The sequence below is a fragment of the Danio rerio genome, chromosome 14 (genome assembly GCF_052040795.2).
Source record: "Danio rerio strain M-AB ecotype USA chromosome 14, GRCz13ab, whole genome shotgun sequence".
Taxonomy (NCBI): domain Eukaryota; kingdom Metazoa; phylum Chordata; class Actinopteri; order Cypriniformes; family Danionidae; genus Danio; species Danio rerio.
Window position 1 is genome coordinate 30950751 of NC_141034.1, and position 14570 is coordinate 30965320.

The 14570-nt window shown below is 33.5% G+C and overlaps 1 protein-coding gene across 4 annotated transcripts in view; it reads left to right on the forward strand.

Moving 5' to 3' along the window:
• klhl4 (kelch-like family member 4) overlaps positions 1-14103 on the forward strand; it is a 59961-nt gene extending 45858 nt beyond the window's left edge. For 2 of the 4 annotated variants that reach the window (XM_087280559.1, XM_087280558.1), the window contains exons 8-11: positions 956-1118; positions 8223-8435; positions 9424-9595; positions 12801-14103. In XM_087280559.1, the coding sequence (XP_087136685.1) occupies positions 956-1118; positions 8223-8435; positions 9424-9595; positions 12801-12860 (608 nt within the window). In that variant the 3' untranslated portion in view covers positions 12861-14103. Of the gene's footprint in view, positions 1-955; positions 1287-8222; positions 8436-9423; positions 9596-12800 lie in introns of those variants that run through there. The other 2 variants (XR_015506829.1, NM_001328011.1) reach the window with 2 other exon arrangements.
• The last annotated feature ends 467 nt before the right edge of the window (positions 14104-14570 follow it).

Below are 14570 nucleotides of genomic sequence, written 5' to 3' on the forward strand. Positions count from 1 at the left end.
TGCAAGTGAAAGATGAGCGGAGAAGTACAAAAATAAAGCTCGCCTTCTACTCAGTATTTCCCTTTAGTTGGAAATACATCATCATAATAGAATAAAAGTCCAAATTACACACTCCAGTGTTTTTTTTTTCCAATAAGTATTGCAATGAATGCCTCATAAAGGGTTATTATATGTAGTTTGCAGTGTGAAGTACTGACTTTCGTGACACGTTTTACTTGTTCCAATTGATATGCAAAACACTAAATTCACTAACCTTAACATAAAATTGAAATTCATAAAAAGTATATGTTGCATTTTAAAACAAAGCAAGCATTTATTTCAGTAGGCAAGGCAAACTGAGCATAATATGAACTGTGTGACTCCAATGCCAAACAACAATAAAATAACTGTACAGCCACACATCAAAACTGCCACATATAAATTAACAAAAGCAATCTGGGCTACACATAAAAATGTATATAAAAAATACAGCAGGTACTTTAAACTCATAGTGGAGAAAATGCACTGCACAGTAATCCCATAAAAATGACAGTCAAAGGTTGGTCATTGAGGTCTGCAGTGTGCATAGCAATATCAGAACTAAAATGTCGGTCAAGAGACGATTTATATGTCAAGACCCCAAAAGCGACAGCCAGAGATTTATAACAGAAACATGAGAGACCTTTTCTGTAAAGGGAGCGGCGAGATGCGCCATGAATACTTAATGCTTACCACAGCATCTCACGGCTCTTGTCCTCGAGCTGGACTGAAAGAATGATTTAACTACTGATATCTGGTTAAAAGGGAAGTGCTTTTGATGTTCGTTAATATTAACACCATTTCCACCATTTGCCAATTTAGCTAAGGCACAAAGACAAATCCAGACAGTTGCAGAGGGATTGTGCATTGTCTGATGGACGACGTGCACCCGCAGAAGCTTTATCTTTTTCTGTTTTTTATTTATTTCTTTGGGAAGGAATTGCTGTGCTCGAGGGCCCCATGTATGCAGTGGGAGGTCATGACGGATGGAGCTATTTGAACACAGTAGAAAGGTGGGACCCGCAGGCCAGGCAGTGGAATTATGTGGCCAGTATGTCGACCCCGCGCAGCACTGTCGGAGTCACCGCTCTCAATGGAAAGTAAGGAATTCATTTCTGCACCATGATTGTAAAAATCACTTTTCCTTACAGAATATCTAAAAAATCGAGCATAATTAAATTCACTCTGGGTCTAAAATAAATGCCTGCCAAGCGTAAAATGTGAGTTTAAATTGGTTTTGGCAGGTATATCAAATGATGTTAATCGCCAGTTCAATGGTAACTTTTTAAATTAAGGCAAGGCACCACAGTCAAAATCAATGTTTTTGATGCATCAGCCTGTTTTGAAATTTTATATTATAGCTTTTTTAGTCTAATGTAAAGAAAATACCCAAAAACCTATAAGAGTTCTTTTTGTTAAAATTTTTCAATTACATTGTTTGAATTAAAATTGAACCTCACATTATTCAATGTTGATTTTTTGTGCTAGAAAGATATGCAAAACAGAGCATTTTCATTTAAACCATGCGTCACTTGCATATTTCAACTTAACATAAAAATATAAATATGTAAATATTGTAATATGTAAATATATATATATATATATATATATATATATATATATATATATATATATATATATATATATATATATATATATATATATATATATATGTGAGCAATATCACATGAGTAGCAGTGTGATGTGGCTGTATATCGACACTGGTGGGAGGCTTTTGTTACCTTAGTGTGCCACCAGTGATGATACACAGCCACATCCACTGCTACTCGTGTGATATTGCATTTGTACAACAGTTCGACGGCATAATTGAGTATTTAAAAAAGAAAATGAAAATAAAAGAGTCTAAAAACCTTTTTGTAAAAGGACCTACTTTCTTCCACGTTGTTACTTCACTTCTGTCACTTTAGAGCTAGTGTTTGAATGATTCTCCTGCATAATGTCAAAGTGATGACAAAACAGTTGATTTAGCTCACATTTAAAGATAATAAGGCTAAATGGCATAAAATGCCATCAATCTACAGACATATCTCCCAGTAATTCTCTGTTGCAATCAGGATATCACAATAATTAACCCTGAAAAAGCTGAAGGAGCACAATCACTACCAGATTACTGTTGTATTTGCAATAAGGAAAAATGCTAAACACATGCAGGCATTTCTTCTTTCTTTCTGTTTACTGAACTAGTCTGCATTCAGTATAATCTCACACTCAACAAACTACAATTACTATGGTATAAAAACAACACTACATCAAAAAAAAAAAGAGAGAGATCGACTTAGAAAATCACTTACCAGATTTATAGTGATTTGATCAGCTGTAGTTTAAAATTACACTGGGTTTATCCTCCTCTAAGGGCTTATTATGCGGTCTCTTTCACCATCTTGTGGATGGTGCTGCATAGTTGCAACCCTAACAACTACATTCTCGCCCATAAGTACAATTATGTTGTCCAGCAGCTGCAATATTTGTCAAACAGCTGTGAGTTTATTGATCTGCTTTCACTCTGTGTGGTCAGAGTAAGACAGAAAGGTGGAGAGGCTGTAGTAGTTCTGGTATTGCAGAATATCACATGACTATCAGCCAATCCCATTCGAGAACCAGACAGCACTGTTGTATATAAGTCAGAATTATTAGCCCCCCAGAATTATTCGCCCCTGTTAATTTTTTTCCTTAATTTCTGTTTAATGAAGAGCAGATTTTTTTTAACACATTTCAAAACAAAATAGTTTTAATAACTCATTTCTAAAAACTGATTTATTTCATCTTTGCCATGACGACAGTAAATAATATTTAACTAGATATTTTCAAGACACTTCTATACAGCTTAAAGTGACATTTAAAGGCTTAACTAGGGTAATTAGTTTAACTAGGCAGGTTAGGGTAATTAGGCAAGTTATTGTATAATGATGATTTGTTTTGTAGACTATTGAAAAAAATAGCTTAAAGGGGCTAATAATTTTGTCCCTTAAAATGGTTTAAAAAAAATCCGCTTTTATTCTAGCAAAAATACAACAAATAAGACTTTTCCACCCGAAGGCAGGGAGTACATGCAAACTCCACACAGAAACGCCAACTTAAACTACCTACTGCGCCACTGCCTATATATATATATATATATATATATATATATATATATATATATATATATATGTGTGTGTGTGTGTGTGTGTGTGTGTGTGTGTGTGTGTGTGTGTGTGTGTGTGTGTGTGTGTGTGTGTGTGTGTGTGTGTGTGTGTGCGTGCGTGTGTGTGTGTGTGTGTGTGTGTGTGTGTGTGTGTGTGTGTGTGAAGAGACATTACATTATTATATTAATCTGTTTGCAGTCTCTAATAGTAGAAAAGAAAGGTATTAACATAATGAGAGTCGGGAGGTGTTTCATTCTGAAAGTAAATCCAGAGAAAAATGAAATATATATATGTTAATAAATATACATATAAATATTCATGTAAATAAATGAAGTATTAAGTCAGATTTGAACTCTTGATGCACTCAGAACAGAAGAGTGAAGAAAGAGTTTTCTGTCAGTATCAGTTTGTGCAGTGTGGCGTGACTGATCTCTTTTCTCCGTGGATCCTCCTCATGATGAGGTCTGAATTAGGTTCTGTATCCAATATGCAGCGTAAACCTGAACTGCCTGACGGGAGTTAATGGGCTTTGAGACCACAGAATCTCCAGTGACTTTTGCATTGAAGTCACCGAGCTGCTGTTCGCTCTGTCCAAGAAAACACAGGCAAATCCATGACAGACGACTCATGGGGCATTTCTCTATGCAGGTCAAAAACAAACCCTTAAGAGCCCAGTGTCCTACTTCTCTAAATGATAAATTGATCAGTCTTTGCAGCAGGACACATCATAGGTATCTTTTCTAGTTTCTATAGGACAGGGGTTTCAGCCTCATCTGACCCAGAGATGCCTGGAAAAGGTTTTCTGCCAACCAGAGAAACCTCTAATATAAATTTTATATTTTTATATATATATATATATATATATATATATATATATATATATATATATATATATATATATATATATATATATATATATATATATATATATATATTAGAGGTGGGCCGTTATCGGCGTTAACATGCTGCGTTAACGCAAGACTCTTTTAAGTTGGGTTGGAAGCTGGGTCAATTCTATGCAAGCTATGGTGACTTTCACCTTGATATTTTAGCACGGATGTATACCTGACCGGTGAGCCGTCTGATGAAAAAGTGCCCTTTTAAATCAAATAAGCAGGATGCCTGACTTTAACTGCAGTTTGGCAGTTAACTCATAAACATTTCATTAATGCCCCGTGACAAACTGGGGTATTAGACGCAAACAAGGAGTAAGGACTGTTGAGAGTGTTATGAAATTGAATAATACACGCCAAATGGAAAGAAAAAAACATCCGCGTTTCGCGATGTGCGTGTGTGGGTTTGTGTGTGTGTCATAGTAGAACAGTTTTCAAGCAGTTTGTAATGCATTTTGGGTACAGGAGATGAGTCCCTGGTCTAATGCACTACCTGACTTGAGAAACCCATTCTCAAAGACTTATTATTTTGATAGCACACATATTCTGAATGCATTCGGCAGAATTCAAATGAGCCATTTTAATCTAGATTAATTCCCAGATTAATCTAGATAAAAAAATATGTACATCTTTGGCCACCTAAAATATATATAATAAATTCTTTTGTAATATACATTACAATGATTATTCATTCATTTTCTTTTTAGCTTAGTCCCTTTATTAATCCAGGATCACCACAGTGGAATGAACTGCCAATGATTTTTATAATAATAACTAAAATCAGGCTTAAATGTCCCCTGAAGCGGCTTGAAATCTGCAGCATATATTGCTCCTCCCCCTTAAAAAAAAAATTGCCAATGGCATTTTGTTTATATCACAGCATTTGGGGTGGAATTCAGATGGATCTGATATGTTTTTGGTCTGTGCTGGATGAGAATGGACCACATGTGTTAGTGAGAGTGCTTTGGCAATTTGCATGATATTAACTCAAAACCAAACTTTATTGACTCTAATGAAAAGCACTTTTGCAATATCTGAATAGTTTCTGCCCTATAAAGTGCACTATGTTCCATTCAGCATATAGACAGTTGTGATTGCGTGTAACAAAATTATTTTTGAATTTCCTGGTTAGGCCTTTCACAATTAGTAGATAACAGTCTTGTGTTATTTTATACAGCAGATTGTTTCAGACTACCATAATGGCTGCATTTGCTTTAAACAGCAACACAATTACAATACAGATAAACAATTCTTTTCAGATTGCATTTGTACTGCATCTCAGACTTCAAACACCATCTATAGCTTTTTAGTAACAGATATTTCTATTTTTTCCCTGTCATGTGTGTTATTAAGTCTGTATGTTACATGAACTGTATGGCATTTTGTGTCTTAGGCCAATTTGCTGAGATTGTTTACAGAATGCAATAACATGAATGCAATAAATTTAATATTTAAAGTGTAAAATCACAACTTAAAAAAATCAACTAATCTCAATTTATAACAGTTAATAAATAAAAAAACACATTTAACATACAAGTTCATGTTTAGGTTTCACAGACAAACATGTCATGTACAGTATGATTAACATAAAAAAATAGCAAAATTACAATTTACATATACAGTTGAAGACAGAATTATTAGCACCCCTTTGAAATTTTTTTTGCTTTTTAAAATATTTTCCAAATTATGTTTAAAATAGCAAGGAAATTTTCACCGTATGTCTGATAATATTCTTTTTCTGGAGAAAGTCTTATTTGTTTTATGTCAGCTAGAATAGAAGCAGTTTTTATTTTTTTAAAACCCATTTTTAGGTCATAATTGTTAGCCCCTTTAGGCTATTTTTTTCAAAACTCTACAGAACAAACCATCATTATACAATAACTTGCCTAGTTACGTTACTCTGCCTAGTTAACCTAATTAACATAGTTGAGCCTTTAAATGTCACTTTAAGCTGTATAAAAATGTCTTGAAAAATATCTAGGAAAATATTATTTACTATTATTTTTCCAGTTATTAGAAATGTGTTATTAAAACTATTCTGTTTAGAAATGTTTTGGGAAAATATCTCCGTTAAACAGAAATTAAGGAAAAAATAAACAGTGGGGCTAATAATTCAGAGGGGCTAATAATTCTTACTTCAACTGTACATATTCAATTATTGGAATTACAAATCTGCACATATATTTTCAAATATAATAACTATATATATTATGTTTATCTGTATATATTTTTATATTTTGTATGGGCCCCAAAACAAACAATTAATCAATCGCATAAACACAAATTCTTAGACATATAAGTGCTTTTTATTTTTTATTTTAAGATAACAAAGTTACTTTTAAAAGTAATGCATTACAATATTGAGTTACTCTCTAAAAAAAGCAACTAATTGTGTAACTTAGTTAATAGTAATAGTAATGCATTATGTTACTTCTAAATTACTTTTGCATTACTTTTTCTTTCCTGGCTGAGGCTTGATCCCTTTCAGAACTTGCAGCTCTGCATTCAACAATGCATTGTATAACATACACCTTAATTTTCTTTAAAACACATAAAAAAATATTAATGTAGGATAATTTTATCTTCTGAGAACTTTCTGACCCCAGTGCTATATGTGCCATATATACAAATTATTGGAAGTTTAAAGCGATATGTTTACTACTTTTGTACTTTTTGTGTCATTAGTTAAGTAAAATCACTGCCCATTGAGACAATTCTCTTTTCCTTTTTTTGATGCTTTCAAAATAATAAGAATACTTCCATTGCAGAAATGTAAGGCTCTGGCCTGCCATCTTTAATTCTGTCTGTTCCCATGTGGAGCGCATTCTCTCATTACTTAGAAAAGTAACTCATTATATAGAAAAGTTCTATTATTACATAACTCCATTATTTCTAAAATTTTACACAAACACTGCTTGTCGGTCACACAGCTGCTTGGTGCCGTCTTGTGTCTAAATAATATGTAAGTCAGTATATGCTCCATTCCATTTTTGCTTCTGTCAGCTTTGTGTTAAAAGATTTATATACTGTTATCTTTCAGAACAATGTTTTGTGCCTAATTTTTATGTTTTGTGGCAAGTAGCCATGTAAAAATAAAAATAATCCAGACAGTTGTTATTGCAGAATAAAGCCCAGTTTTATACAAAAGCCTTGTCAGCCTTTATTACTTTATACATTTTATTTATAAAATTGAGACAGTATTAAATTCACAAATAAAAAAAGAAAATAGTGATTTTAAAATTTACTTTAAACACTATTTAATGTGTTCTGCATGATTTTTTATTTTCCCACTTTGTATTGGAAACTAAAACTTATCTCTTTTAATGTTGCCATTCCTTTTCAAAAGGTTCAAAAGATGTTTAGGGACTGAACACCCTAAAACTGCTGCAGGTTTAATTTTGTCTTCGTTGTTGCATTTTGCACTTCAAAATGTGCCACACATTTTCTATTGTTGACAGGTCAGGACTGCAGGCAGGCCAGTCAAGTACCTGTATTCTCTTCCTCTGCAACCGCGGCTTTTTAATGTGTACAGAATGTGGTTTTGCATTGTCTTGTTGAAATATGCATGGGCATGCCAGGTAAAGAAGGCAGCATATTGTGCTACAAAATCTTTATGTACTTTTGAGCATTAATGGTGTCATGAATGGTGTCATCTTTGGTCCATCACATGACTTCCTTTTTTCCAAAAAAAAAAAAAAAAAAACTAAAATACTTATTCACCTAACCACATAACACATTTCCACTGCGTGATGGTCCATGCCAGATGCCTCGGAGCCCAGAGAAGTTAATGTCGCTTCTGGACACTGTTAACATAGGGCTTCCTATTGGCACTGTACAGTATTAACTGGAATTTGGGGGTGTAACTACACATTGTGTGTTAAAAAGAGCATTCCTCAGCCTCCTAGATTCATGTTTAGTTATTTTACCTTAAAAGCATTAAAATAAAAATTATTCATTGCTATCAAAGTGAAATCACTAAATCTACACACATGAGCCTAGAAAAAATAGACAGACAGACAGACAGATTGATTGATTTGATTTTTCTGTAACTGTTTTAAAGCATACTGGCTAACAAATTACTAACAAATTACACATCAACTTCCATGATCTACAGTAAATGACCCCAGTGTTCTGATGATTTAGTAAAACCTGTATATATTTGCAGGTTGTTTGCTGTGGGCGGACGCGATGGAAGCTCATGTCTGCGATCAATGGAATGTTTTGATCCTCACACCAATAAGTGGAGCATGTGTGCACCCATGTCGAAGAGAAGAGGCGGAGTGGGTGTGGCCACATATAACAGTTTCCTGTATGCCGTCGGAGGACATGACGCTCCAGCTTCAAGCCATTGTTCAAGACTGTCAGACTGTGTAGAGAGGTAAACTATCATAGCAAAGCATCTGAAAAAAAAACAAACAAAGCCAACACTTAATTATCTTCATTAAAATGACAACATAAGTCCACAAAATGCAGGCCTGGTAGATAGTTATGACTGCCAAATACTATAATTTGCACATTTATTTGAGATTTTGGACACACCTTACTTTCTTGTGAAATCCCTGTTACCTTGTTATTGAGCAATGTGGTTGAAAACCACAGTGAATTTGTAATCTGGTGTTATACACCTCCTGCTGGTGATGGTCCAAACTACAGCAAACAACTGCTGCAGTGAGGAATAAAACATGAGAGTCGATGATGACACAAAGCACACGCGCTTACACACACACAACTATGGATTAAAATGAGACCACTTGAAAATTGTCCAGGTTACTGTTGGGTGGAGAGAATTTATTTACTACACTGTTATAAATTTTATGATCAATTAGTCCTGACAGCATGTTTTTAGGTCATAGTAACTTTTTAAGCTACGCTAAATTTTTAGTTACGCAGGCTGTTTTAAGTCAGTTTAACATACTATAAGTTTAATAGACTCAAGGATAAAGGCTAATTTGATTCAGCTTAAAGCATTAAGGCAACCAGGATTTTTTTTTTTTTTTGCAGTGTAGTTTAAAAAGTCCACAATAAATTATGCTGTCTATTAAAAATCTAAAACAAAAAAAATTGCATTATTAAATTAAATATAAATAAATTAATAAATAAAAAAAAAAAAAATCAATGAACAACTACCATTAGAACTCCAAACTCATTTAACCTCATTACTCAGTTATTACTCTGCATGTTGAAAGCACAATATACTTCATTGTTAGGGATGATAATCACAGGGCTTGTGTGTTCAAAGGCTTCCACTGTCTAGATTACAGACTCGCTGCTTTTTAACTGCTCTATGCAATTATCTCTCATTTGATTCAGTGGCTTGTGCACAGGTTGCTGTACTGAGTCTCATACACTCAATGCTGCATTTACAGGTATGACCCTAAAACAGACACATGGACCACAGTGTCCTCTCTGAGCGTCCCGCGGGATGCAGTGGGGGTTTGTCTTCTGGGAGACAGGTTATATGCAGTCGGAGGCTATGATGGTCAGTCCTACCTAAACAGTGTTGAGTCCTATGACGCACAGAACAACGAATGGACTGAGGTGAGTGAACTGAGTTTCTGTTACTGGTGCATTTAAAACAGCAGCCTGCAACATATTTGATTCAAAGGGTTCACAATAATGTTTTTGTTTTACCGAATAAGCATTAAATAGTTAAAAAATTATTAATAAATAGATTGTATTTATCATTTCTGCCTATATAAAAATGATTTAGAGATTGTCTTGACTAGAGAACATAGGGGTATAAATATGAATCTACACAACGTTTGCAGTTTTGCACATTTTAATTAGTCTTTGTCAAACAGATACAGTCCTTAACATTGAGAACCACCTTAAATAATTAAATAAAGAAAACAAATAATAGAAAATAAAAAAACAGAACAAAATAAGATGCAAGGGGGTGTATTAAGACAGAATATTTAAAAATGCTTTATTTATTATAGACATTTTGTCAGCTTTAATTTTTTTCTTGAAGTTTAGTGTATATTTATTCATTCATTTATTCATTTTCCTTCAGCTTAGTCTCTATTTCAGCGGTCACCACAGCGGAATGATTCGTCAACTATTCCAGCATATGTTTTACACAACAGATGCCCTTCCAGCTGAAATCCAGTACTGGGAAACACCCATACACACTCTCTCACACACACACACACACACACACACACACACACACACACACACACACACACACACACACACACACACACACACACACACACACACACTACGGCCAAGCTAGTTTATTCAATTCACTCATACTGCATATCTTTGGAATGTAGGGGATCGGGACCACTGGAGGAAACCCTTCTTGCTGTGTGGTAACAGTGCTAACCATTGAGCCACCGTGCCTATTTATGTTTCGAAAGATACACAGAAAACTGTTGTTCAAGCAACAAATAATATTGTCTGAATTTTGGTTGATTTAATTCTTTTTAGATTTATACACCCACAAATTAAGTTTACCCAAAACATTCAGTTTACCCAAAATTAATATTCTATCATTTACACACTCTCGACTTATTTTAATTTGTTTCTGACAACACAAACCACTGACTGTTATTCTGAATCTTGGACCTTAATTATGAAAGAAAAAAAATTACCAACGTAAAGGCCTGAAGCACCAAAAGCGGCCCATATTAAAGTTCATTTTAACAGTATTTTGCCCGTTTTTGTCCATGAATTTTCTAATTTTTCAAGAAAGGCTAGAAAAAATTGTGAAGCTCCATATTATTATTATTTTTTAATTGTTTTTTTTTATTCAAATGGCCAAATTCTGACTAAGGAAAGCTGAATGTGCTGAGTTTGTCTAATAAATGACAACAGGCTACATTTTTTTCTAAAAAATATATATTGTAATAACTTTGTATTATTTATTTCTTTACTAAAAATCTTTAGTAAATATTTTGGTGTATTAAAATTTGACCATACAACAAGCTAATCTAGCTAGAAATAGTGCTTAAAATGTCAATAAATGGAATATTTAAAAAAATAATAATTAAGATAATTAAATAGAAAATAATAACTACGAAAAAGCCTACTTTTGAGAAAAAAAGAACCACCTCTTTCACCAGGCATGCAGGCTATGGGCCAGCAATACATAATTTCAATTTTACAGTCCCCACATTTATTAATAGTTAATTATAAAAGGGGAAAAATATCCTGCATGTATGTCCTGCAAACCCTTACAAAATCAATTTGATTAAATGCATACTTCTGGAAGTGGTCGAAAGTGGACAAGCTCAAAACATTTTTGCAACATTCATTTACTAGTGTCTGCTATGATATTTGCATAATGATATCTAATTGGCTGATGCCTGTGTATGGAAATATTTTAAACTTGTGGCACAAGCACTGCCTCTGACATGATGCAACTAACCCATAATTCGATTCAGCTGCATGATATCACACATTCAGAATAAAAGTCTTAGCTAAGTCCACAGTCTTTGCTTCCATTGTGAATGGACCTCTATTGATAAAAACTAAATACCAAAATTAATATGCATAAAGGCAGTTTTAGCTTTTATTGTTTGACACTCATTTGCATTGTATTATATTCTGTGAATCTTACTGTAATCTAAAATTTAATTTCTGTTTAAAGTATTCAAAATTAATATTCATTTAAAAAACAGTATGCCAATATTTAAAATTTTTTTGTCTATGTATTTACAATGTTGTCTGCAAAGAAGTAACACACCTAGAAATGTTCTAGAGCAGAGATGCTCAAACTAGGACTCGTGGGCCAAAGTTGACCCATGGTAACCTTTGATTTGGATGATGGGGATGGTTTAGAGCAGTGGTCACCAAACTTGTTCCTGGAGGGCCGGTGTCCTGCAGATTTTAGCTCCAACCCTAATCATACACACCTGAACAAGCTAATCAAGGTCTTACTTGAATCATCCAGGCAGGTGTGTTGAGGCAAGTTGGAGCTAAACCCTGCAGGGACACTGGCCCTCCAGGACCGAGATTGGTGACCCCAGGTTTAGAGACTATTATGTCAAATTAAATGTAACCTTTTATTTGTTTGTTTTATTGTTAAGCTACAAAAAGCTGACTGAAATTAAATGTTTTAATTTAAATGATGTCAATTGATCAGATTTAGTTTAAAATGTACATGCTGTCACCTGATGGATCAAATCAAAGCAAAGGCAGATTCTGCTTGACAAGTGTATTCAGCATTGAAATCCACTTTTTTAAATGTGACTGTTTCTGTTTTTATTGAATTAAGTTATCATTTATACACTTAATACAATTCAAAGTAATGTTTTATATTTATTCTGAAATATTAGGAAATAAATTAGGAATGACCTATGGCAACTTTAATGTAAAATAGTTTGGCATATTTTTGGTACATCTTTGGTCCACGGCTATTAATGATATTTGGTTTTTGGCCCTTCATACAAAAAAGTTTGGGGACCCCTAGAACATCGAACAAGTCAAAGCAGCCAGCTTTCTGAATGTTCTTTGAATGCTTGGATGATGTACGTCTGTGAACAGGAAGCAAAAGTATTTCCTGCCATTCATCCAGCCATTTCCACTGTGACAATAGCATGGAACATTATGAGGTTAACCACTCTTTCCTCAGACAGCACGAGATACAAACGCTCTATTCAAGTCTAGTTTGCCTCCTGTTTAAACTTCCCATGGCTCTCTCTTGCTCGCTCTTTTATAAGATTACCTGTGTTATAGCAGACACTGCGGAGGAGGCTGGACACTGGTCATTAACCTCTGTCTCTTGTTTTTCTAGGAGGTTCTTCTAAACATTGGAAGGGCAGGGGCTTGTGTGGTGGTCGTCAAACTGCCTTGAAGGCTCAGAGTCCCCGAACTGTGACCTCTAAAAGAGGCCTGCGATGTCAACACTTGGAATGCTCTTTTCCCGTAGTACACAAAGATCATCAAAGCTATCATCGACACTGGATTGACCTTAACAGATTGCAGTTCATTCTGTTTTTTCGCTTGGCACTATTACAGATGAGAAAAAAGGAAGAAAAAAATGCTCTTAAGATTTTACTTATACGAGACAGTTTCATGTTTTATATCGAGAGAAAGGAATACTTTTAAAAATGCCTTTGAGTTACGGTTTTCCATTTTAATATTTACATCTTGTTAACCCCATCACATTTTTGACATTGCTCTCTTTTATCTATATGAGAAATCAAATGTATTTTAAAGACAGCAGCATACTTGTTTACTTGTGAAATTTTGTGAAAAAAATGTATTTTGACCTTAGATAAACAATTTTAAAAGACCACTGTGAATACTTCAAAATGTACGCTCGCAGCTACACTGCAAAAAAATGCTTTTCTTACTTAGATTTTTTGTCTTGTTTCTAGTCCAAATATCTACAAATTCCTAAATCAAGAAGAGTTTTCTAGACAAGCAAAACATATTGTCTTTTTTGAGAAATAATATGCCAATATTAAGTGAGTTTTTCCTTAAAACAAGCAAAATAATCTGCCAATGGGGTAAGCAAAATAATCTTATGTCAAAAGAAAAAACAAGATTAATTTGCTTACCCCATTGGCAGATTATTTTGCTTGTTTTAAGGAAAAACTCACTTAATATTGGCATATTATTTCTCAAAACAAGACAATATGTTTTGCTTGTTTAGAAATTGCTTCTTGATATAAGAAATTTTAGATATTTAGACTAGAAACAAGACAAAAAATCTAAGCAAGAAAAGCATTTTTTGCAGTGTAAACATTCTGGTTTGCCCAAAATGTTTGTGGACATTCATTCACAGAGTTCTCATCTGAATACACTTTTTGTCTGAAACTAGATTCAGCACAAAATAACTTTATAAAGTTTTTAAAGTAGAAAAAATAAGCAAAACAAAAAAACACCAAAGTAATTAGCATGTGTTGGTAAGTCATGATTTTAATGGTAATAAGGTTTACAGTAGAAAATATACTATTATATCATATTGATATTTCACCTATATGTAAAGGTTTTGTAATTTGTATTGTATATAGTCCTGTGTACATTATCATCATGCATATTGACAAACTATATGTTTGAATGCCATTATTAAATATTTTAAAGACCCAATGAAATCATTTGACAAACGTTTGTTGAAATATACCATATTTTAAGCAGATATTTTGTGGGATATATATATATATATATATATATATATATATATATATATATATATATATATATATATATATATATATATATATATACAGTTGAAGTCAGAATAATTAGCACCCCTGAATAATTAGACCCTCAGTTTTTTCCCCCCAATTTCTGTTTAACAGAGAGAAGATGTTTTCAACACATTTCTAAACATAATAGTTTTAATAACTCATCTCTAATTATTTTATCCTTGCCATGATGACAGTAAATAATATTTTACTAGATATTTTTCAAGACACTTCTATACAGCTTAAAGTGGCTTTTAAAGGCTTAACTGTATTAATTACGTTAACTAGGCAGGTTAGTGTAATTAGGCAAGTTATTGTATAACGATGGATTGTTCTGAAAAGAAAAAAAATTAAAACTTAAAGGGGCTAAT